The sequence below is a fragment of the Anolis sagrei genome, chromosome 3 (assembly GCF_037176765.1).
Source record: "Anolis sagrei isolate rAnoSag1 chromosome 3, rAnoSag1.mat, whole genome shotgun sequence".
NCBI classification, from domain to species: domain Eukaryota; kingdom Metazoa; phylum Chordata; class Lepidosauria; order Squamata; family Dactyloidae; genus Anolis; species Anolis sagrei.
The window spans coordinates 29,287,470-29,314,270 of NC_090023.1; the positions used below are offsets into that span (position 1 = coordinate 29,287,470).

Sequence of the window (26,801 nt, forward strand, 5' to 3'; positions counted from 1 at the left end):
TGCGACGGGTCATAAAGGATGCCTAGAAGATGGAGTTTCAGCAGGTGATGCTTATTACATGGCTGCTTGACAAGCAACATTTCCTGAATTCTCTTTTCTACACCACCATTAAATGAACAGGAGCTGTCTACAATTTTCAGCCTAGTAAACCTAATTGTACACAGAACTGACTTGATGAAGGAAAGTGGGATACAATACATTAATAATTAATAAGCAAGTTTGCCCATGCCTGATCTATATGGTAGATTTCATGCTATTTGACACCACTTTAACTGTATTGTCGAAGGCTTTCATGGCCGGAATCACTGAGTTGTTGTAGGTTTTTTGGGCTGTATGGCCATATTCAAGAAGCATTGTCTCCTGATGTGTTGCCTGCATCTGTGAGGTCTGTTGGAAACTAGGAAAATTGGGTTTATATATCTGTGGAAAGGGTCCAAGGTGGGAGAAAGAACTCTTGTCTGTTGGAGATAGGTGTGAATGTTTCAATTGGACACCTTGATTAGCATTTGGTGGCCTGACATTTTTTAGGGGTAGCTTGTTACTGCCTGGGGGAATCCTTTGTTGAGAGGTGATGAGGTGTTCCTGATTGTTTCTTGTCTGGAGTTCCCCTGTGTTTAACTGCTTTAACTACTGTAGCTCAGACCGCCTGCCTTGCGCAGGGAAGGAGGAAGCAATCTGGAGAAAGCGAGAGGAGAAAGGCAGGTCTCTCCCACTCTCCCGAGGAGGCAAAAAAAGGCGGGTGGGAGCGGAGAAAGGGCTTGCTATGCTCCCCTCCCTCTTTTTCTCCCAAAGGGCGAGGGAAGGACCTGCGGAGAGTCTCCCCAGCTCCTCACAGTCCAAAGGGGGAACCGGGGGAGGGCTGGGCTTATTTCTGGGTGCCTCTCCAGCCAGCCTCGCCAAGGAAGGGGAAGGCGAGGACTCCCCAGGAAGGAGAAGGAGCTGAAGCAGCCGCCACAGGTAAACCCCACTTGCACCAAGGCTTCTTGCCTTCCGATTCCCTTTTGCTACCCCAAAGCAACCCCCTGACCAGAGAGAAAGAGGGGCTGAGCTTATTTGGGGGTACATCTCCGAGTATAAAACCCTAAGGATTGCAAACGCACTCAGACAGACACTTCATGGTGGGGTATGTTGAGGGTTACTCCCCTTTCATGCCAAAGGAGCTCATTAAATCAAAGTACGTGACATTAAATTAAATTGACTACCTCGGCTCCCACCCTGTCCTTCCAGGAGGGCTCTAAAACGCGACTCTTTCCCTGGGTCTTTCCTTCAGGGTCTTTACCTGTGTTGCATACAACTTTTCAGCAAACTCACATGCCTTTTCTGTCGGGGTATTATTTTAAGTTAGCTGCCTTGCATGTGTTCCCCTTGGTGTTGTGCCAAAAACCTCCCGTCTACCTCATTAGAAGTATCTATTTCGTTGGTTATGATGCTTGATTTATTGTTTAGGATGATGTTATTCTTATGTTGTTTTAATATTTTACTGGTTTGCTTGTAATTGTATGTTGCCTTGGGCATGGCCCCATCCATGTAAGCCACCCCGAGTCCCTTCGGGGTGGCTTACATGGAAAGAAAAATAAAGTTCTTCTCCTCCTCCTCCTCCATCTTCTCCTTCTTCCTCTCCTTCTTCCTCTCCTTCTTCCTCTCCTCCTCCTCTTCCTCTTCCTCTTCCTCTTCCTCTTCCTCCTCCTCCTCCTCCTCCTCCTCCTCCTCCTCCTCCTCCTCCTCTTCTTCTTCTTCTTCTTCTTCTTCTTCTTCTTCTTCTTCTTCTTCACTGTTTCCAAAACTCTGGTCTTCTAGGTGGTTTTGATTTCATTTTCAATAATCTCTCATCATTAGCAAAGGCATCTGCATCTTCTGGGCACTGAAGTCCTAAACATCTGGACTTCAACTCCCTGAAGTGGTTCTCTCTAGCCCCAGATCATGCTCATTGCATCTATACTATAGATTTCATGCAGTTTGACATTACTTTACTTGCCAAAGAAGGCTGTCAAACAGGCATGAGCAAACTTGAGCCCTCCAGGTGTTTTGGACTTCAACTCCCACAATTCCTAACAGCCTCAGGCCTTTTCCTTTTCTGGCTGAGGCTGTTAGGAATCACAGTTGAAGCCCAAAACACCTGGAGGGGCCACGTTTGCCCAAGCCTGCTGTAGAATCATGGGAGTTGTAGTTTCACTAGGTTTTCCCCCTTCTCCCTCCCTCCTTCCTTCCCTTCCACCCTTTTGTCCTTCCTTCCTTGCTTGCTTCCTTCCCTCTTTCCTCTTTCTCCTTCCTTCCTTCCTTCTTTCCTTCCTTTTTTCTTTTCTTCCTTCTCTCTTGCCTCCATCTCTCTATTCCCTTCCATCCTTCTCTTCCTCCCTTTCTTCTTTCCTTCCTTTTCTTTTTCCTTCCTCCTGGGGGATGTTTACCCCTCCGCCGCTTAAGCCTGAAGAGTCATCTGGCAGAGAACAGGAGTCTCCATTCTTTAACCTAGGCATGGGCAAACTTTGGCCTTCCAAATGTTTTGGACTTCATCTCCCACCATTCCTAACAGCCTCCGGCCCCTTCCTTTTCCCCCTCAGCCGCTTAAGCGCTTCTTATAAAAAGGCAAGTCTTGGTTTATCAAGTTAAAGAAACAGTGAGATGAATTGAAAGCTGTTTACAGTGTTCCCTCACTTATTGCGTGTGTTACGTTCCAGGACCACCCGTAAAAAGTGAAAATCCACAAAGTAGGGATGCTATATATATATCACATTCCGAGGGTGAGGCAGAAGTGAGGAGAGATTTAAAGGCACCACTCATCTTTCTTTTTCTTTTCTTTTCTTTTCTTTTTTGCTATGCTTTGCTTTGCAATCTCTCTTGATTGGCTGCCTCTCTCCCAACAGGGATGGTGAAACCCCCTTCCACGATTCATCATTGCCCAGAGTGGGATTAGAACGCCATCCTGGGCAATGGCAACCATTCATAAACTAGGAGGCAAAAGCCCACGAGACAGCGAGTCCGCGAAAAGCGAACCACGAAGTAGTTAGGGAACACTGTATATATTATCTGGTGAAGACAGTTTGATAAATGTAAGTCATCACTTGATACTGCTGTTTCCTTGATGAAAGTGCATATGTGAATGTGCTCACTGTGCTAGGGGAAGGAGGAGAAATCACACATCTTTCATTGATACAGTGGCTGTGGTTTCCTCATATCAAAAGAATCTCCAAAGAGATACCAAAGGTAATTTCAAAAATATTCTGTTACATCTACCCACCTCAAGAATATCTATGCTTTCAAATTTGCTAGTATGGACATTAACAAGGAATTGTTCATTTAATATGTATGTACTACCGTTAATATTTCAAATATCTTGTTTTGTGAGTTAACTACGTCACATTTCATAATAAGTATGTCTTTTACTATTTCAGAGCTCAGTCTTCAAACAGATCTTTGACTGGCGCAAGATGCCATCTGATTGTCCAGCCATAAAACTCATGGATTATGCATCATCTCAGACAAACTAGGTATGTTGTTGTTCATTCATTCAGTCGTCTCCGACTCTTCGTGACCTCATGGACCAGCCCACGCCAGAGCTCCCTGTCAGCTGTTACCACCCCCAGCTCCCTCAAGGTCAGTCCAGTCACTTCAAGGATGCCATCCATCCATCTTGCCCTTGGTCGGCCCCTCTTCCTTTTACCTTCCACTTTCCCCAGCATAATTGTCTTCTCTAGGCTTTCCTGTCTCCTCATGATGTGGCCAAAGTACTTCAACCTTGTCTCCAGTATCTTTCCCTCCAGTGAGCAGTCGGGCTTTAACTATCTGCAAATAATTTGCATTGAAAAAAAGCCTTTTCAAGCATTGTCATACTTCTGTCATGTCTAAATAGTATTTCCAAAATCACATGTCCTTCAGTACCTACATGTGTATATCTCTTCAAGTGTATGTGTATATCTCTTCCTAGGTGAGGTTGGCGGGGACGAGAGACAGGTCCTCCTCAGTGGTGACCCTCGTCTATGGAACTTCCCAGTGAAATTAGATGGGCCCCCTCCCTCCTGACCATCAGGAAAAAAACTAAAAACATGGCTTTGGGACCAAGCCTTTGGTCCATAAATTGGAGCATTTCAATAAGAGATCACAAATAGCATACCGTATATCATCAAGTATAAGTAGACCCAAATATAATCCGAGGCACCTAATTTTACCACAAAAAATGGAAAACTGATTGACTTGAGTATAAGCCGAGAGTGGAAAATACAGCAGCTACTGGTAAATTTCAAAATAAAAATAGATACCAATACAACTACATTAATTGAGGCATCCATACGTTCAATGTCTTTGAATATTTACATAAAACTGTAATTTAGGATAAGACTGTCCAACTTTGAGTAAGCCATTGTTCTGATCTTTTTCAATGTAAATGTGCTTAGGTATCCTTCCCAATATAATAAACAGAGTAAAATAATAAGTGTAATAAAAATAATATTAGAGTGAAATAATGGAAATGTAACGATAACAATAATAAATCAAGTAAAATAATAAATGTAGTAGTAGTAATAATAGTAATAATAATAATAGAGTAAAATAATAAATGTAACAATAATAACAGAGTAAAATAATAAAGAAATAAGCCGAGGGGGGCCTTTTCAGACAAAAAAAGGGCTGAAAAACTAGGCTTATACTCGAGTTATTGATGACTTGGAATGGCCCTGGAGTATGACTTGAATGGTGTGATTTAAATTGATGTTTTAATGTTTGATGTTTTAATTGTTTTGGATTTTTATGCATTTGTTTATTTATGTTTATATGTGGCATTGAATTGTTGTGTCCCCATAGGGTGAGAAGGGAGGGCTACAAGTGTGATATATATATATATATATATATATATATATATATCACTAAAAATAGAGAGGGGCAACTAAGTTACAGTATCAGTAACGCTGGCAATGACTGGAGAATACTTTTGGATCAAACTGTATTTGCATAACATAAATCATTTATGAGAATTTCCTTTGTAATGCCATCCAAGCTGAACAAGGAGGCTTTGTGAACAAGAAGGTGAGTGGAGGAAAGAAGCTTGTTGCCAGGCTAAGTTCAAGCTGGAATGTGTCCAGAGGAGGGCAACTAAAATGATCAAGGGTCTGGAGAACAAACCCTATGAGGAACGGCTAAAAGAGCTGGGAATGTTTAGCTTGAAGAAGAGAAGGTTAAGAGGAGACATGATAGCCATGTATAAATATGTGAGAGGAAGTCATAGGGAAGAGGGAGCAAGCTTGTTTTCTGCTGCCCTGGAGACTAGGACACGGAACCATGGCTTCAAACTACAGGAAAGGAGATTCCATCTGAACATTAGGAAGAACTTTCTAACTGTGAGAGCTGTTCAGCAATGGAACTCTCTGCCCCGGAGTGTGGTGGAGGCTCCTTCTTTGGAGGCTTTTAAACAGAGGTTGGATGGCCATCTGTCAGGGGTACTTTGAATGCAATTTTCCTGCTTCTTGGCAGAGGGTTGGACTGGATTGCCTGCGAAGTCTCTTCCAACTCTATGTTTCTAAGTGAGGAGTGTAGAAGACATCTGTGGAGTTTGTTTCCAAAAGATACCAACAAAAAATGAGCAATAGGTGGCAGCACGTTGTTTGCCTAGGAGTAGAATATCATAATAATTATCAAAATGTATGAAATTACTTCGATACAGAGCAATTGTAATTTATAGCAAAAGAATGCATATCCTTAGCATGTTTTTTATTTAATTTCTGTAAATTTTGTTCAGATGTTACCTTATAGAAACAAGCTTTATTCTTGTGAATGCATCAACCAAACTCTCTTAACTATGTGTTGTCGAAGGCTTTCATGACCGGATTCACTGGGCTGCTGTGAGGTTTCCATGCTGTATGGCCATGTTCCAGAAGCATTCTTTCCTGACATTTTGCCCACATCTGTGGCAGGCATCCTCAGACCTCACAGCCTCTGGAGATGCCTGTCATAGATGTTGGCAAATGTCAGGAGAGACTGCTTCTGGAACATGGCCATACAGCCTGGAAAACTCACAGCAACCCTCTCTTAACTATGTTTGTTGTTTTGTTTTCATGCTATTCTTTTCTCGCAATTCTGTATCCAAGCAGACATTGAAGCAGTGACATATAGACAATTAGGATTAAGTCTTGATCACAATTCAAACTGAGATTAATAAATCAATTTCAAACAATGATTTCAGCTTCTAGTTTTTAACTCCTAAACAATAGACCTCACAAACTCTGGGGATGCCTGTCATAGATGTGGGTGAAACATCAGGAGAGAATGCTTCTGGAACATGGCTATACAGCCCGGAAAACTCACAGCAACCCAATAGTTGTATTCCTGCTCAGGTCAGATGCACAAACAAACTAAAAAAAAATTAAATTCAATATATGATTTAGTTGTTGTACATGGACCAAGCTTATTTGCAGGGATGAGGGGTGGCCACTCTAATTCAAAGATCCTCTTTCTATTAGGAATGGCTTTGAGTTTAAATGTGTAACAGGAGTGTTTGCAGTCTCAGAGGAAGGAGAAACCTAGGTAGAAAAATCCTTCCTCTCCCCCATCCCCCTAAAAAATACTCTACAAGCAAAATATTAACAGAAGTAGATATACCTTTTTGTGTTTTTTAATTTGATCTTTGATGGACATTTCCTTTTTAAAAAATAATTCCCATTCATTGATTCCAGCAGGAAGGAAATAAAATATCCAGGGCTGATGTTCTCACCATCCCCCTTTCCATTCTGGAATCTTTTAAGGAAATAAGAGATCATTTCACTTTTATGAATCGAAAGCCTCTTTCAAAGTGCATCTTCGGGGTTCTCTATAATTGCAAGCATTATGTTCATGGGGTGAGATCTTCTTCTCTGAGGGCAAACATCATTCTCTTGCCTAAGAGATGAAAACTGTTGCTGGAGCATTAAAGTTAGCAAAAAATGTGTGACTTTCTCTATTTTATTCATGACCTATTTTATTGCAACATTTCTGAAAACTTGCAAATTTGGGCTACATTTATAATAATAGTCACATTTTTCATGCTTGTGCAGCGGCTGGGAAAAGAAAAATCATTATAATACTAACACTGATATATATATATATATATATATATATATATAGAGAGAGAGAGAGAGAGAGAGAGAGAGAGAGATTTCATCTTCTGAATGTTAAAAAATAATAATCGCCTTATCGTAATAATATATAGCAGTTTCTTGAGTATTAAAAATAGTAAAATCATTCCGAGTGGGTTCAATTTTTGTTCCAGTAGAGGTCACTGTAGCTTGCAAGGCAAAAACTTAACATTCAACTTTTTAACAGTAAGTGAGTTTGGAAATTCAGACTTTTTTCTAGCTGCACAAGAGTTCTAACATTTATTTGTATCACTTTTTATTTCCATCAAATAAATTTAACTAATTTTAACCTTGAAACTATACTTTGAAAAAGTTTATGTTTCTCTCCTTTCTGGTATTTTCAAACATCTGGGTATCTATCTATCTATCTATCTATCTATCTATCTATCTATCGTATCAGAAGCAAATTGAGAATACAGTTATAATGTTTCTCTATAATCTTTTAATGTATATATAATGAATTTTATAATGTATAGAGAATACAGTTATAATGTTTAGAGATGGGCCAAAACTAACAAAATGGAGTTCAACAGGGACAAATGCAAGATATTCCACTTAGGCAGAAAAATGCCTGGAAATACTCCATTTAGGCAGCAAAATGCTGGTCCCAAATCAAGGTTATCACCTATAAAGCCCCAAATGGTTTGGGACCTGCCTACCTTCATGACCGCAGCTCCTACCACCAACCTGCACGATCTCTTCGATCCTCTGGGAAGGCCCTCCTTTCGCCCCTTCCTCCGTCACAAGTGCGACTTGTGGGAATGAGGGAGAGAGCCTTCTCCGCTATGGCCCCTGGCTGTGGAACTCGCTACCTGATGAGATTAGGCAAGCCCCACCCTAGCAGCCTTTAAGAAAGATTTGAAAACTTGGCTTTTCCAATGTGCCTTTGGAGAGTGACCATACATCCCATTTCTGGTTGCCCCATCTACAGTGTTGTCCTCATGATGCACTTTTCCTCATCCTTAATGAAGGCCTAACCCCACTGATCATCCTTTTTGGTCTCCTCCCTCACAAATACACTTTTGTACTTCTATCTCATCCAGGGTTTTATCATTTTATCTTGTGCATTTGGCCCGCCCATTGTGTTTAACTTTCTATTATGTTATTTTGCACTGATTATTTTATTTTGTTACTTTATGTATTTTATTGTGATGTGATTTTTTTGTTTGTATTTTATTTTGCTGTATTGTGTCTTTGGGCTTGGCCTCATGTAAGCTGCCCCGAGTCCCTTTGGGGAGATGGTGGCGGGGTATATATGAAGTTTATTATTATTATTACCAATGCCACAGCTACCATCAGCCTCTTGCCTTAGAGGAGCACACAATCCCACCTCCATGGAAAGACCATCACTGGGACAGAAAAATGTACATATTATGCAAATGATATTCAAGCTAAGCAAAAATTAACTAAGTGTAGCATTTCCCTGGGAATAAGAGTTATGTTAAGTCTTTCAGCACTTAAAGCACCAATGACTACAGCACTGGTTAGCTCAGCATTTCTCAACCTGGGGGTCAGGGGGTCGTGAGAAGATGTCAGAGGGGTCACCAAAGACCATCAGAAAACACAGTATTTTCTATTGGTCATGGGGGTTCTGTATGGAAATTTTGGCCCAATTCTATCATTGGTGAAGTTCAGAATGCTCTTTGAGTGTAGCTGAACTATAAATCCCAGCAACTACAACTTCCAAATGTCAGGGTTTAGTTTCCTCAAACTCCACCAGTGTTCACATTTAGGCATATTGAGTATTCATGCCAATTTTGGTCCCAATCCATCATTTTTTGAGACCAGAGTGCTCTCTGGATGTAGGTGAACTACAACTCCAACACTCATGGTCAATGCCAACCAAACACTTCCTGTATGTTCTCTTGGTCATGGAAGTTCTGTGTACCAAGTTTGGTTCAATTCCATCGTTGTTCGAGCCCAGCAACTACAACTCCCAAATGACAAAATACCCCCCCCCCCATCCCACCAGTATTCAGATTTGGGCATTTTAGGTGTTTGTGCCAAATTTGGTCCAGTGAATGAAAACACATACTGTATATCAGATATTTAAATTATGATTCATAACAGTAGCAAAGTTACAGTTACGAATGGAATTGGATATGGAATTGACTGGAATGATGATACGGCTATTACAACGGATTTTTACTGTTTTAATGAATGTTTTACTTATTGTTTTAATTGTTATTATATTGCTGTGTTATATGTAGTGGCATCGAATTGCTGCCAAATGTAAGCCGCCCTGAGTCCCCCTTCGGGGATTGAGAGGGAATGGGATAGAAATACCAGAAATAAATGAAGTAGCAACAAAAATAATTTTACCGTTGGGGGGTCACCACTGCATGAGGAACTGTATTAATGGGTCACAGCATTAGGAAGGCTGAGAACCACTGGGCTAGCCTGTCATAAATTAAAATTAGCCCTGCCTATGTTGCCAGTGAAAGGCAGTGGAATGTGAGATCTGGCCAAACATGTAAACAAGTGCAGCCACGCCTAAAATATCCTCCACTCTCGATACAAGTGGAGAAAGTCCTTCTGTAAGGCAGAAAGAGTCTGATTCTGATTAGTTCAGCAGTTTGAATTTTAAAAAAATCTTCTAAGGTAAGTTGTTTAGGTGTACTTGGCTAAATAAATGTTATGAACTGTGGTACAGTAGATCTAGTACACTGCCTTTAAAAATACTTGTAACATTGCTTTTAGGTCTGTTGCTTTGCAATTAGATTCTTGCTATCTTCATTTTAAGTACCAAGTATACAATTTAATGTCTTAAATAATTACAGATCAATAGCATATAAATACGTTAATATTAACTTTGTTTTCATTGAATCGTGTGCTTCTGCATAGTAAATTGGCAATATCAAAATAAGACTTGTTTGAAAGAAGGGACACTATCTTTGGGACAGTGATTGAGTGCGAACTACCTACTGTATTTGCCCAGTTGGGAAATCTTAACTTCTTTTATTTGCCAGGTTTTTCTGATTCTTCCCAAAATACAAAATATTTATATTTTTATTTATTTTTTCTTTCTGCACATTATATATTTCTAATACATAGTACATACATTTATCAGAGACATTGACTGCATTTTCTGTGATATATGAATTTGAGCTCCACTGATGCAACTATTTGCATTCATTCCAATCCTTTTTTTGCATTTGTTTAATAGAAGAGATTTCTTTACAAAAACTCTGGATATTTTTCTTGATCAATGCAGCCATTTAAGAAGTAATGGAGCAAAGAAAGAGAGAAGAGATTGCTGTATATTATAATTGGAATAGCATGGGAGTGGGCATCGGGTCTCCATAAACTTTCAATTGAAGTTGCTCAGAAAAATAGCTTCTTCCCCGCTCTCTTTTTTGCCTGCTTCATGGCTCTGGAAATTCAGTGCTGTTCTTGCTTTGCCTTTCAAAAATGTCAGCCATTTTTCCATTTCTGGGAAATTATTTACTTATTGTGCTGATGATGTTCTTTCATTCATAGCAAATACTTTGCCACATCTATCTATAGAAAAGTCCAGAAAAGATCTGGACTTGAAAGAACACGCAACAGGACAAAAGACTTTGAATGGGTGTTTTTCTGTCACCATAATTAGAACCCTAAAGGTTAGAGGGAAAACCTAAATGTACTGTTAACTAGGAGGTTTTGTTTACAGAATCTTAGCCATTAACTGTTTGCATTGTTAAGGTCCAGACCTCAATTGAGCCTTTATCTAAATGTCTCATAGAATCATAGAGTTGGAAGAGACCTCGTGGGCCATGCAGTCCAACCCCCTGCCAAGAAGCAGGAAAATCGCATCTCCTACATCTTCCTGGAGAGTGGAATAGTTCCCTAGCTTGGGGCAAGGTTATCTAAGAAGAGAGGAGTCCTCGTGGACAACAAGTTAAACATGAGCCAACAATGTAATGCAGCTGAAAAAAGGGCCAATGGGATTTTGGCCTACATAAATAGGAGTATAGTGTCTAGATCCAGGGAAGTCATGCTACCATCTATTCTGCCTTGGTTAGACCACACCTGGAATACTGTGTCCAATTCTGGGCCCCTCAATGTAAGGGAGATACTGACAAGCTGGAATGTGTCCAGAGGAGGGTGACTAAAATGATCAAGAGTCTGGAGAACAAGCCCTATGAGGAATGGCTTCAAGAGCTGGGCATGTTTAGCCTTCATAAGAAAAGGCTGAGAGGAGATATGATGAGGGCCATGTATAATATGTGAGGGGAAGTCATAGGGAGGAGAGAGCAAGCTTACTAAAATACTTTGGAATAAACTACTCCAGATACAACATGGGGAATCTGCACTTACCGAGAAGTATCTCAAGGCCCTTTATGGGCAACCAATTCAACACCATATCAGAACCAGTACCCCCCCCCCTTTTGTGTGGGGGGGGGACCTTTGCCACTATTCAAAGCATCTCCTCGGTAGAGCCTTGCTGCTATGTCACTTCTGGTGCCCAACCATGTGATCTCCAAAAGTGACACCACCTGTAAGGCTCTGGCAGCTTTTAGCTGGCAAAACAGCAGTGGATCTGTTTGATGTTGGGCACTGGATTGGACTAGATCTAGCCTGGTCCAGCTGTCCCCAGCTCAATAGACACCAGGATCACTTGGAGTTTCCTGGAAGTTGCAGGGTAAATTCCAGTTCTCCTTATCTTGGATTAATGGCCAGACCAGAAGCAGTGTTTCTGCTATGAAAGCAGCCATACATCTTTTTTTTTTTCATGTCAGGAGCGAATTGAAAAACTGCAAGTTGCTTCTGTTATGAGAGAATTGGCTGTCTGCAAGGACTTTGCCCAGGGGACGCCAGGATGTTTTGACAGTTGCCATCCTTGTGGGAGGCTTCTCTCATGTCCCTGCTTGGAGAGCTGGAGCTGACAGAGGGAGCTCATCTGCAACCTGTCGGTCTTCAGTCCTGCTGGCACAAGGGTTTAACCCATTGTGCTACCGGGGGCTCCTATACATCATGTTGAATTCTGGCTATAGTTGATTTCACTTTATTTATCCCTTGAAATTATAGCATATGATGATTCCTGGTACAAATAGTTTTTCTGTCTCAATTATTGTTGTTAGCATATAGATCTGTTTGTTTTTTTTAAACTCTGTTTGAATCTGGCAAAGTGCATATTATCTCTATGGTTACAGATACCAATTGGGTGCTGTATCCTAGACTGATTTGACATTTCTGAATAGTCTCTAAAGGCAGCTGCAAGTGCAATGTTGGAAAAAGGTCTCATGTGGATATCACTAGGGCATGGATGCAAGTGACAAGGCTGTTTCTGTCCAGAAGCAGTTGTACGTGATGTTTCATTCTAAGCCAGGGAGGAGCTGCAGAGGGTATTTCAGACTTTGTGCCAGCTGTACTTGGGAGGGGGACCCTGGGATATCTATGCTTTCCTTACAGAGGAGTGTCCAGCTGATTTGCCCTTCTTTACTGTGCCCTTCTCCATGTATTCCTCAGCTATTTTGCAAGGAAAAGAATGTACTTCATTTTGTACTAATTTGATTCCAGAGCATTGTCATGAGTGTTTACAGCAGAAGTCAGCAGCTCTGAAAATTGAGGGAAGAAATAGACCTCTAAGGGAACGTATTGGGCTATTGCAACCCATAAAAATTCACCAAAATTTGGATAACAAAATGCTTTCTGGACACCCTACGGCAGTGGTTCTCAACTTTCCTAATGCTGCGACCCCTCAATACAGTTCCTCATGTTGTGGTGACCCCTAACCCTGAAATTATTTTCGTTGCTACTTCATAACTTTAATTTTGCTACTGTTGTGAATTGTAATGTAAATATCTGATGTGCAGGATGTATTTTCATTCACTGGACCAAATTTGGCACAAACACCTAAAACGCCCAAATCTGAATACTAGTGGAATTGGGGGTGGGGGCATTGATTTAGTCATCTGGGAGTTGTAGTTGCAGGATTTATAGCTAACCTGCAATCAAAGAGCATTTGGTACTCCACCAACGATGGAATTGAACCAAACTTGGCACACAGAACTCCCATGACTAAGAGAAAGCACTAGAAGGGTTTGGTGGGCACTGGCCTTGAGTTTGGGAGTTGTAGTTCACCTTCATGCAGAGAGCACTGTGGGCTCAACAATGATGGATCTGGACCCAACTTGGCATGAATACTCAATATGCCCAGATGTGAATATTAGTGGAGTTTGGGGAAAATAGACTTTGACATTTAGAGTTGTAGTTGCTGGGCTTTATAGTTCACCTACAATCACAGAGCATTCTGAACCCTACCCACGATAGAATTAGACAAAACTTCCCACACAGAACCCCCACGACCAACAGAAAATACTGTGTTTTCTGATGGTCATTATTGACTCCTCTGACATCCCTTTGCGACGTCCCAGGGTTCCCATTCCCCAGGTTGAGAAACAATGCCCTACAACATGTGGGAAGCAATTTTGTCATGTTTTCATTGGAGCTGGTGGTATCAAAGAGCCCTTTTTTTTAAACAGGAAGTGACTTGGAAGTGTTTGAAGTCAAATTTTCTTCCAAAATAACAAAAATGGTGGAACTGGGTGTCACACAAAATGATCTTGGAGGCTTCATGGGGACTGCATTTTCCTCATGTCAAAGTATAGGGTGCTTTCGGTTCAGCAAGTCGTGAGGCACACTTTACTCAAGAATTGTTCTTGTCTGATTGCCTGAATGACACAGTTCATTTTACACTTTTACAAACCAATTCATGACAGCTGCAGTGTGAGAGAACATAATGAATAAATAAATAATGAAAATTTGGATAAAGACATATAAACAATATTTGCATTCTTTTCTCTCTTATTTACCACTATGCTCTTTGATGCTCATTTCTTTCTCTTTTCTCCTAAAGCCTTTGAACATTAGTTTTAAAACACTTTTCGTCTGTGTTCTGCTTGCAGTCTGATGTTGACAGTTTATCAGAACACGCTTTAAATAGAGAAGAGAAGCTTCACCGTTGTTCATTCAAAATACCTAACAGCTGCTGCAGCTATTATTAACTGGCAATGTTGCCTCCGTGTTTTCTGAGAGGGTCATCAAAGACCCATGCTGTCACCTACCAACTTCTTAGCAGATAGAGAACAAGTTTTATTCATGAGTTTTTAAATTTCCTTGTTTGAAGCTAAAGCAAGTATAACTTTTATTGTTTCATTTGCTTTCAAAGAAGTAACTGTATTAGTCTCTTCCAGCCAGTATACAAAGGAGGGGGAGAAAATGGAATGGGGCAGGGCCTTATTTTGGCATGAGGTTCATGGATATAAAAACACTTCTTCAGATGGATCTCAAATACAATCAAAGAAAGTCCAAGCTTCTAAAATATATGGATGTTGTAAATTAATGATGGTTTGTTAATGTCTAAAAGTATACTTTGTACATGACTACGGACTGACATTAAATTTCACTGCAGGTGTTATAAAGCCGTGGTTGTAAAACAAAATTTCATACACAAGAGGTGAGTCAATGAGCTAACAATAGCTTCTCTAGCTCAGTTATAAATCATGTTGCACTGGTTTTGCAGATTCCTTACTCCTACAGTACAGCCGGACATTCTCATATGTATGATTATTAAGCCTGTCTTCATACAGATATTTTGAAGCAGAATACGTTAACCTGGTTCCCTGCATATCTTCACTTATGAAAGTGAAAGTAAAGTACTAACAAGTTCCTGTACAGTTCCCATTTGTTGCAATGGGGCTACTTCAGAAGATTGCCATTATACATGTCTTTGCATGATTGGAAAGAGGAACAAAATCCCAGTTACCACCCTAACATGAAAATTGTATGGGCATTTATTTATATGTGAAATAAAATGAAAATAAAGCCAATAAAATCTAATAATAATAATAATAATAATCTTTATTTATACGCCACTACCATCTCCCCAAGGGACTCGGTGCGGCTTACATGAGGCTGAGCCCACAATACATCAATAATAAAACAATAGCAAACAAACAATACAAAACAGTTAAAATACATCTCATAAACAAAAATAAAATAAAATATAAGCAGTACAATAACACAACAAGCATTTAAAACCTATGGCTGGGCCAAATGTAAAACTGAAAAATTTAAAAAATAATGCTGGGCATGAGCAAGGTAGGATATAACTGGGATGGAAATTTTCGGAGGGGATAGGGCATGTAAATCAATCAATCCTAAATAATGGAAGTCATGACCTTGAGGTTTTAGTATTAGGGGGTGCCGTGTGCAACGCATACTTACTTTTACTACAAACCTTAGTAGAGGTAAAGGGAAAGGTTTCCCTTGACATTAAGTCTAGTTGTGACCGAAGGAACCACAAGGGCCACCCAATCTCAATGTTATTTTATTAAAAAGGTAAAGGTATTACAATGGAATAAAGTTTCCCTTCATGGTTCATATTGGAAAGTATGTCACACTCAAGGTAATAACAACAACAACAACAACAACAACAACAACTTTATTTGTATCCCACCCCTCTTCCCATAGGGGACTTGGAGCTGCAACATAAAGGCATTACGTCTAGTTTTGTTTCACTTTTGGGATGGGGGAGGTGCTCATCTCCATTTCTAAGCTGAAGAGCTGGCATTGTTGTTAGACACTTCCAAGGTCACATGGCCAGCATGACTGCATGGAGCACCATTACCTTCCTGCCAAAGCCTTAAGCAATTAATTTTATTCTGGTTTAGGGGGGAAACAAACGACAAGTGAATATCCTTTTTTTCAGCAAAGTTGCTTCCCCCACCTTCTGCAAGTGAGGAAAGGGGGCTAGTCACACATTCAATTTACACTCATTTTTTTCCTCAATGAGCTGTTCCTTCACTACAGTCTGAAATTGCAAGGGGAAGGGAAGGGCATTGAATATTTTCATATATAAGGAAACATGGATTAATTTTCTGTTTTGCAGTACTTGGAAACTTTGTACTAGTATTGTGTATTGGTTGGTCATTTTCTTTCTTTAGCTTTAGCAGAGACTAAAATAGTTCTGTTCCTGCTATTTCTCCTGGTTTATTAATTAAAGGTTGAGTATTCCTTATCCAAAACAGTTGGGACTAGAAGTTATTGGGATTTCTGTTTTTCCCTGAAGTTTTAAAAAAAAATTTGCATTGACCTAATGAAATAGTTTGGAGATAGTACCCAAGCTAAACACCAAATCTATTTATCTTTCACATAGCCTGAGGGTAATTTTATACACAATATTTGATAAGTTTGTTCATGAAATAAACAGTGATCCTTATTAAATGTTGATGCCATAGTAATATTCATAATTTCATAATTTCCCTTTTTCTCTAGCAGATGGTACGTGAACAGTATACTACAACAACACAAGGTACAAACGTACAGAGGCCAGAAACTAAGTATCTCTTCAATGTTGGCATTTATGGCTGGAGAAAACGTTGCCTTTACCTATTTGTCCTCCTCCTGATCATTCTCCTAGTTGTGAATCTTGCTTTGACAATTTGGATCCTAAAAGTGATGTGGTTTTCTGCAGTAAGTATCCTATCCCACTTTCATGCACTTAAAAAAATTCCAATCCATGCAATGGTGCTAACTAGGGTTGTGTGTGGAAGCGTTTTCCTTTGTTTCATCCATTCTTTCATTTTGTTACCTTCGGGAGTATGTAAGGGGAAGACCTTTCCCGGTGCAAAAATCAGCTTGACATGAAAGCAAGTGGGAGCTGATCCTGGCTCTTTGCCTACTTTTCATGAGCAACCTCCTTGTCTTGTGTATGTGTGTGGCATGCAGGCCCAGAAAGCATGTGCGCCTGCCTGCAGCCAAGCGCCTCCTCTGAAGTAAGAGAACTTGCCTCCTTGCCTTTGAAAGTATGTATGGCATGCCAGCCCGGAAAGCTTGTGTGCCTGCCTGCAGCCAAACACAGTCAGGCAGTAAACTTGCCTCCTTGCCTTGGAAAGTGTGTCTGGCATGCAGGCCCAAAAAGCACATATGCCTGCTTGCAACCAAGCACCTCTTCTGGGCTAAGCTTGCCTCCTTGCCTTTGAAAGTGCATGTGGCGTGCAGGCCCAGAAAGAGTGCACGCCTGCCTGCAACCAAGCATCTCTTCTCTAGAGTAGTGCTTAAATGCCTAAAATGACAGGAAAGGGAACCTGGGAATCCCCTCACCCCACATAATGGTCTCATAGAAAACTGATCTTTTGGCACCCCAGAGCAAAAACAGATACCTGCCCTCCCGATTTCTGGAGGCTCAAAAAAAATGGATCAGGGCCCCCACTGAAAGCTGGGACACAAAACGGGTCCAGGTGTATCCCGAATGCACAACCCTAGTGCTAACCTGGCAACAGTTCGCTACCTTTCTGTCACTGACATCCGCACGTGCTAGTTTGCCTTATATTTTTGGCCATTGTGGAAGCTGTTACTTCTTTTTCACTTTTACAACAATCAAAAAAGTTGCTACCTTGTCCCCCAGAGTTCATAGATTTGCTGTGAACAGCTCCCTTGAAAAGCCATTCCAAGAATGGTGGAGAGCACAGGATGGGACTAGAGATTCATCAGACTAGATTGCTGTAGTTGACCTTGCAAAACTACAACGCCCATGACTCTACAGCATTGAACCAAGACAGTTAAAGTGGTATCAAACTGCATTTATTCTGGGTTGTTGTAGGTTTTTCAGGCTGTATGGCCATGTTCTAGAAGCATTCTTTCCTGACCTCTGAGGATGCCTGCCATAGATGCAGGTGAAATGTCAGGAGAGAATGCTTCTAGAACATGACCATACAGCCCAAAAACCTACAACAACCCAGTGATTCTGGCCATGAAAGCCTTCGACTATACATTGCATTTATTCTATTGTGTAGATGCACACTAAGACAAACTTTCCCAGCTAATATTTTTCTCTTTAGGCAACATGTTAAAATGGTTTTGCATTAGAACATGCAAATATACACAACTCTCTCTTGACAGGATATGAAGACAATTCACAACTGTAGATTATGGAACAAAATCTCAATGAGATTAAAACGCCCTATCCCAATTAATGACATTTAACCCTGACCTCATTTTGGCAGTTATTTTAATTCTGATGTAGGATATTCTCAGTGATGACATGATCTCCCATAATAATGCTAGAACTCCCTTTGCTTGTGAAATGCTCCCCCCTCCCACCTCACCCCCATTTTGTCATTTAGATTCCTGTCTATCCAATACTTGGGACAAATGCATGTCAAACTCTGAAAATTCAATTGAGTAAGAAAGTTGTGGGGTTTCTTTTATCATTACAGAATGGAATGGGATACTTACAAGTTCACAGTGAAGGAGTCCGTCTAGAAGGAGAGTCCGAATTTTTATGTCCTTTATATGTCAAAGAAGTCCATTCTCGAAAGGTAAGTAAGGCTGGGACACTTTGGATGTCTAACTCAGCTCTGTGGGATCTACAGAAAGATAAACACATACAGGAAAGGACTCTAAGTCTGGCTCTACACTTAAATAATTGGGGTAAACTGCTCCAGAGCTGTCCTGATACAACTCAGAAACATTCTCAGAGTCCTTTTGGTGTCTAAACAGGTGCCCAAGCTGAAAGCACTGCCAGAAACAGTTCCCTTACTGAGGTTTGCTGGCAATGTTGCTAGTCTTATGGCTGGCCACTTGTTATGACTTCATCAAAGCAATGTGTCCAGTTCTGGGCACCACAATTCAAGAAAGATATTGACAAGCTTGAACGTGTAGAGAGAAAGGCAACCAAAATGATTAAAGATTTGGAAGCCAAGTTATATGAGGAGCAGCTTAGGGAACTGGGTTAAACCCTTGTGCCAGCAGAACTACTGACCGAGACACATCAGCGGTTCGAATCTGGGGATTGGGGTTGTTTCTTTATCTGTACGATATGCTTTATGATATTAATTGCTGACCATGTGTGAGTCATTCTGACTGAGAAACAGGAGCATAAAGCTTATACAAAGACCTTTTCTGTTTCCAAAAGCCCTTGGTATTGGGTCCCGACTGTTGGGTTTCATGAAAGGCTGATTTATGAGGAAAGAGGCCCTTGTGCTAACGCTTCCAAGAATGCAAGACGTGGGCCACTGCTCTATATTTACTCCTGGTCTTTTCAGAATCTAAACTGAGTAAGAATTATGCTGAATCCCTTTCCTATTGTCATGGTGGTTTGTGTACATAATTTTCAACTCAGAAGCTTCACCCCTGTTACCATTACAAGGTCTGTTTGCCTTCCTAGACAAAAGTGTGTGCACACCCACACATAAACACAAAATAACTTTGCTTCAAATCTTTTGATTTCATTGACAGACCATTAATGTATTTTCCATTGCTTTCACAATATTGTTGTGCTCATTGTTGCGGTGGCAGGAGCCTCCAGTGGTGCAATGGGTTAAACGCTTGTGCTGGCAGCACTGACAGGTTGGAGGTTCGAATCTGGGGAGAGCGTGGATGAGCTCTCTCTGTTAGCTCCAGCTCCTCCCATAAGGATGGTAAAACACCAAACATCTGGGTGTCCCCTGGGCAATGTCCTTGCAGACGACCAATTCTCGCATACCAGAAGCGACTTGCAGTTACTCAAGTAGTTCCTGACACACACACACACACACACAAAAGGAAGAACTTTCTGACGATAAGCCCTGTTCAGCAGTGGAATACGCTGCCTTATAGCACAGAGGAGTCTCCTCCTCTGGATTTTTTTTTTAAAAAAAAACAGAGGCAGGATGATCACCTGTCAATGCCCCATATGGTCGCTTCCAGCCCTATGACTCTATGATATCACCAGCAACCCTCTATGGGGGACTGCTTTTTGCAGCAATAGGTATGTGGAAGGTGTGGCTGCTGGATCGGGCCAGATCCACTCCTATCCTATATATAACATTGGTAGGATGCAGAAATAGCATCAGGCCTAACCCCAGCAATTAGTTCCAATTATATTGTATTTTCATATTAAATCATCTTGGTAAAGATACACACAAGATGAACTGAATCAGTGGGTCTATTCTGATAAGTCCTGATTACTGCATTTAGGTAGATGGAATTGTTTTAGTAACATGTATTTGTACTAATATCTATTTGTTCTATAGTTACTTGAAGAGGAAAACTATTATTAAAGTTTTCAACCACTAATACTATGATTATTGATTGTGTTTGTTTGAACTTACTTCTAATAGTCATAGATTCATAAAATCATAGTTGGAAGAGACCTCATGGGCCATCCAGTCCAACCCCCTGCCAAGAAGCAGGAAAATCGCATTCAAAGCACCCCCAACAGATAGCCATCCACCCTCTGTTTAAAAACCTCCAAAATAGGAGCCTCCACCACACTCTGGGAACAGCTATCACAGTCAGGAAGTTCTTCCTAATGTTCAGATGGGATCTCCTTTCTTGTAGTTCGAAGCCATTGTTCCGCGTCCTAGTCTCCAGGGCAGCAGAAAACAAGCTTGCTCCCACCTCCCCATGGCTTTCCCTCACATATTTATACATGGCCCTCAGCGTGTCTCCTCCCAGCCTTCTCTTCTTCAGGCTAAACATGCCCAGCTCTTTAAGCCGCTCCTCATAGGGCTTCTTCTCCAGACCCTTGATCATTTTAGTTGTCTTCCTCTGGACACCTTCCTTCTTGTCAACATCTCCCTTCAATTGTGGTGCCCAATCCTTAAAACTTAATGCAAGTGGCAAATATAAAGACAGAATATATAAATGTCCTTTTTGGAAAATGCACCTTTTTGTGACACAGGGATAAGTGTGACCCCAGATTTCAGCAGGCACATGCTGGATTCAGGGCAGAAATATTCCAGAGTAATCAGCCCCATGTAGACGTGATCTATGACTCCTGGAGATCAGGATATGAATCTCTGCTCGTAGCCTGATGAGTCATGGAAAATCATTGAGTGACAGTGGGCAAGTCACACTCATGCAACCCTTTGAAAAAAAATTGGACCACTAAGATCCTAGGATAAGGATTGTGCTATATAACCAACTTTAAGGTATATAAGAGCAAAGATGATGGGGGCACAATGAATATTAATATCTTTTTTCTAAATTTTAGGATGAATCACTACATTTGCATTCTGAACATAATGTGACTTTAAATGCACGCAATGCTGATGGGAATGTTACAGGGAGATTAAATGTGGGTAGGTTTCATCTTACGTTTCTTTAATTTGCAATGTAAATGTTTTGAATCTGCAAAGAGGAACATACATTCTGGGTGAATGTCTTGTAAGATTGCCAAGATGTTTTACAAATAGCCCCTGAATATCCAAATGAACGAAAGAAAGTAAAACATGCATTTTACTTCCATACTGGAAATTTTAGAAATGTACCATTTGCTTTGATCGTTGTGTCCTCATTCACAAACTTGTTTTGAAAAATTCTCAGGAGGTCACCAATGTTCTATTTAGTCATTTTTATACGATAGAAAACATATACGTTCCCTTGAAATGGTTAGATATGGATTATTTAGCAAGTATGCATGCAAATTTATGAATACTTACTTTTTCCCTATATTGGAAAAAAGACAGGATATAAATGTTTCAAATAGCAATGATGACAACAATAACAATGCTTCTCTTACTAAACACAATGGGGTTCACCATAAGAAGATATTTTTATTATTGATTGTATGTATTTTGCTATTCTATAAGAAATTTAAGGGATGATTGATTCCCCTACTTCAATGTACCCTTTTATTTCAAAAGGCTGCCTTTGAAGATTGTTTGGAAGCTACAAATGGTCCAATGGGTGGCAGCCAAATGGCTCACCGGAACCGCATACAGGGAGCATACAATCCCCCGTTACGTCAGCTCCACTGGCTGTAAATCTGCTACCGAGCACAATTCAAAGTGTTGACTTTAGCCTATAAAGCTCTAAACTATTCTGGCCCAGCTTGTCTGTCCAAACGTATCTCTCTCTATGAACCACCGCAGAGTTTAAGATCATCTGGGGAGGCCCTGCTCTTGATCCCACCTCCCTTGCAGGTATGATTGGCGAAGACGAGAGATAGGGCTTTCTCAGTGGTGGCCCCTCGCCTGTGAAACTCCCTCCCCAGTGATGTTAGATCCCCCCCTTCTGACCTTCTGCAAGAGAGTGAAAACATGGCTTTGTGACCAAGTCTTTAGAGCAGGGGTCCTCAAACTAAGGCCCGAGGTCCGAATGCAGCCCTCCAAGGTCATTTACCCGGCCCTTGCTCTGTGTCAACCTAAGTCTGAAATGACGTGAAAGCACACAACAACAACAACAACAACAATCCTATCTCATCAGCTAAAAGCAGGCCCACACTTCTCACTGAAACACTAATAAGTTTATATTTCTTAAAATTGTTCTTCATTTTAATTATGGTATTGTTTTAAAGTGTTTTTTGCACTACAAATAAGGTATGTGCAGTGTGCATTCATATTTTTTCAAATTATAATCCGGCCCTCCTACAGTTTGAGGGACTGTGACCTGGCCCTCAGTTTAAAATGTTTGAGGACCCCTGCTTTAGAGAACTTGTGCAATAGACAGACTTGGAACAATGTAAAATGCCCATTGGAATGGCCTGGATTACGCTCATGGATTACGTGTTCAACTCTGAATGTATTGTTTTTAAATATTTTAATCGTTTTAATGTACTTTTAAATTCTATTTTAATATTTATTGAAGTGTACATTTGTTTTAGGGCATCGAATTGTTGCCTGTATGTAAAGCTGCCTTGAGTCGCCTCCGGGGTGAGAATGGCAGGGTAGAAATGTTGTAAATAAATAAATACTTCATTTTCAAATGCGTGTATTTCATACCTATGAAAATGGCACATGAATCATACCAGGATCATCCCTTGGTTTTGAAAATGCTAGATTTCATGCTTCTGAAAGCCAGCAATTGCATAATAAGATGTTAAACTGATTAACTCATCCGTTTGGCTGTAATTACTTCTGATGGGACTTGTACTCCTATATCTTATCACAGACTGGCAACTGTTGCCTTTGAAGCAGTACGAGTCCATTGACCACTACTTTAAGTAGCATTGTTATACTGCGCTGACATACATATTATACAAAGGGGCCGAAGAGGTTCTCTCACAAATCCCGCAACCATAAACCAGGGATGAGCTTGCAGCACTGCCTAGTTTGGAAGAGGTCAGCAATGTCATCAGCCAACAAAAAAATTACAAAGCCAGCAGACCTGATGGGATCCCTGCCAAAATCTTTAAAGATGGAGGACCTGAGCTGACACAACAACTCCACCAGCTCATTGAAAAAGTATGGGTGACCAAGAAAATCCCAACAGATTTCAAGGATGCCACTATCATCACCCTTTTCAAAAAAAAAAAAAAAAAGGGGGGGGGGGAGAACAGACCTCGGAAACTATCAAGGTATCTCTCTTCTAACCTCCGCTGCGAAAATCCTCACAAGAATCCTTGCAAACCACCTTCTACCTCTCTCAGAAGACACCTCCCAGAATCCCAGAATAGCTTCCGGCCCTAAGGAGGAATGGTGGACATGATCTTCACTGCACGACAGCTCCAAGAGCAATGCAGGGAACAAAATCAACCTCTATACATGGAATTAATTGACCTTGCAAAGGCATTCGACACAATCACAGTGCTCTCTGGCCCATCCTCCAAAAATCGGGTTCCCTGACAAATTTGTGAACATCCTGCGGCTTCTTGGATAGCAATGGCTCCCAAAGTGATCCATTTAAGGTGAAATCAGGTGTAAGGGATGTGTTATTGCCCCAACTTTATTTTCCATCTTCATCGCTATGATACAGTACTTCATCTTGTTGATAGGAAGCTTCCCACCAGAGTGGAAATCATGTTTCAGACAAATAGCAAGCTATTTAACCTCAGCAGACTGAAAGCCAAAACCAAGATTACAACATCATCTGTAATAAAATTCCAATATGCTGATGACAACATCATCTGTCCTCTGCCATCAACTCCACTGGACCGGCCACGCCGTCCGAATGCCCGATCACCATCTCCCAAAGCAGTTACTCTATTTTGAACTCAAGAATGGAAAACTGAATGTTGGAGGACGGGAAAAGATATTTAAAGATGGGCTTAAAGCCAACCTTAAAAGCTGTGGCATAGACACCAAGAACTGGGAAGCCCTGGCCCTTGAGCACTCTAGCTGGAGATCAGCAGTGACCAGCAGTGTGAAGAGGCACAAATGCAGGGCAAAAGACAGAAACGTGTCAAGAGGAAGGCATGTCAAGCCAATTCCAACCTAGACCTCCTTCCACCTGGAAACTGATGCCCCCACTGCGTAAGAACATGCAGGTCAAGAGTAGGGCTTCACAGTCATCTACATACCCACCGCCAGGACACTGCCCTAGGAGGACAATCTTACTCAGACAACGAGAGATCGCCTAAGTAAGTAAAGTATATTATAGAAAGGTATGCTATCACTGGTAGTTTTGTATGTTATCTGAAGACGGGTTTCTGTTTTTTATAGGTCCTAACTTGGTAGAATTTGATGGTCAGCACTTTCAGATCAGCTCAATGAACTTAGACAGAAAACCTCTTTTTACAGTTAATAATACTGAAGCTGCAGTGGGTACAGACAGACTTCGGATCACAGGTTGGCAATCAAGTTTAATTCTTTAGGTTAATATCTTTCATTGTTAATTACAGTTGGTTTTTCACATTTGTGGGTTTAACATTTGCAGATTTGATTATTCATCAATTTGATTAATATGGTCTCTCTAGAAATCTCTAGGTCTTCCAATGTGACTCTGTCGTCAACATTGTCAGAAGTTGATCATAGAGTCACACTGGAAGATCTTGAAATTCCACGAGAAGTAAAAAAAGGAAAGAAATAGCAATGTTATTCATTTTGTACTCCTAAACGTTGCAAAAGTGAAGGGCCCACTGTGGTTGATATATTAATTAGTATAGGTTTAGTATAAGAACTTTTTATTATATTTCATTTACTGTTAAGTAACTACATCACAAGAAAGTGTTGTTCATTAATTACCACATTTCATCACGTAATAGTCACCATCACATAATAGTCACGTTCCCATTTTGGGGTAGTAAAATTGTAATTTTAATATTTCTTTGTTCACTCACTCAGATGAGTGAATGAAAAGTGCAACTGCCCTTTGGGTGCTACGGAGCTTCACTCAGCTGGCAGCTGAGTAAAGCCCCATAACACCAAGGAGAGGGAGTAGGCATACGGGGATGCAAAGCTTCACTTGCTTGCATGCCCACCCCCTTTCCAACTACGGGACTTCACTTGACTGCCAGCCAAGTGAAGCCCCAAATCCGGATTTTTTCTTTTTAATTGCATAATAGTCACACCACTCTTTGTTCATAAAAAAAATGGAATGAAAAGTGTGACTATTACATGGTGAAATATGACATTCCAGATTTTACCCATACTGATCTTTTTTTTGTGGGAAGATGAATTGTCTGATGCCTAATGGCCACTCAGTGACTATCTGTTTCCTGTGTTCTAGGGAAAGAAGGAGCTCTTTGTGAACATTCTGTGGAAACACCACTTATCGAAGGTTTTAAAGGCCTAAACAAAGCTAAAGAGCTTAAGTAAGCAAGTACTGTGACATTTCTTTAGTTATTTGTGTGCATGTGGAGTTGCTTGAATTATGTTTGCCTGTTATGGTTGTTGCATGGCTTCAGTTATTTTCCAGTCTATGGTGATCCTAAGGGAAGCCTATCATGGGGTTTCCTTGCCCAAATTTATTCAGAAGTAGTCTGCCTTTGCATTCCTCCGAATCTGAAAGAGTATGACTTTCTCAAGACTTCTCAGTAGGTTTCCATGGCCAAGTGGGAATTCGAAGAGTCAAACACTCCAACATTGTTTCTCAAAAGGCTTCAACAGCAGATTGCAAAGATTAATAATAAAACCATTTCTCCTTGCAGTCATACTATCTGAAAATGCACTGCAAAAAGTGGAAATAAGTAGTGAGAAAAAAAGACATAGTTATCATAATGATGTTTGTATCTTTTGTCATGGATTGTGTTTTGTATGATCAAGTTACATACGGAGATATGTGAAGCATTGCATAGTGACAAATCATATTAAGTACATATCCACAACATTTAAAACCTTAACTATTAGTATGTGTGATTTGCTAATATATATTAAAGGCAGTAATGTAAGGATTTGGGATTAATTCTTGGCTAAGATCTAAACTATATAATGAGATCACTTGGGTGAAAAACTGAGAACTCATTACTAAGATGTTACCAGGACTTGGGGAATTGATACAAAAAAATATTGTACTGTATCATCAATATTTACTTAGAATTACTACCTCATATACTCATGTATAAGTCAACCTCATGTATAAATCAAGGACAGGTTTTGGAATCAAAATGATGGCTTGTGACCTTGGATTTCTGTAATTTAAAATTTATTTATTTTCTGTATTTATATACCGCCTTTCTCAGCCAGAAGGCAACTAAATGAATGTTTTAACTAATTATTTTAATTGTAATTGTTATTATAATTATTGTGTTTGGCATCTAATGGTTGCTGGTTGTGAGCTGCCCTGAGCACCCCCCCTCCCCCCGGTGAGAACGGCAGGATATGAATATTCGAAATAAATAAATATTTTTTGTTATAACCCATGAATAAGTCAAGGGCCATTACACAGAGAGGGAAAATCACCAATGCTGCCTTAGGTGATCAGCCTTCCCTGGTCACTGCCACCAATTTTTTTGCATTCAAAAGAGCAGAAGACTGGAGCTGGTAGGGGTGGTGGTGGTGCTTCTTTTAGTTTTTTTCCAGAACAGATTAAGCTCTGACAGAGAAGGGGATGGTTCCTTTTATGGTACAGTACTCA

At 40.5% G+C, this 26,801-nt stretch overlaps 1 protein-coding gene across 6 annotated transcripts in view; it reads left to right on the forward strand.

Annotated features, from left to right (window-relative positions):
- The first annotated feature begins 696 nt into the window (after positions 1-696).
- SGCG (sarcoglycan gamma) overlaps positions 697-26,801 on the forward strand; it is a 35,169-nt gene continuing 9,064 nt past the window's right edge. Inside the window, exons 1-7 of one of the 6 annotated variants that reach the window (XM_060770935.2) lie at positions 697-957; positions 3,390-3,485; positions 16,359-16,556; positions 18,302-18,403; positions 21,061-21,148; positions 24,449-24,574; positions 25,455-25,539. In XM_060770935.2, coding sequence (XP_060626918.2) covers positions 16,362-16,556; positions 18,302-18,403; positions 21,061-21,148; positions 24,449-24,574; positions 25,455-25,539 — 596 coding nt within the window. In that variant the 5' untranslated portion in view covers positions 697-957; positions 3,390-3,485; positions 16,359-16,361. Of the gene's footprint in view, positions 958-3,389; positions 3,486-9,577; positions 9,699-14,493; positions 14,539-16,358; positions 16,557-18,301; positions 18,404-21,060; positions 21,149-24,448; positions 24,575-25,454; positions 25,540-26,801 lie in introns of those variants that run through there. The other 5 variants (XM_060770936.2, XM_067466572.1, XM_067466571.1 and 2 more) reach the window with 5 other exon arrangements.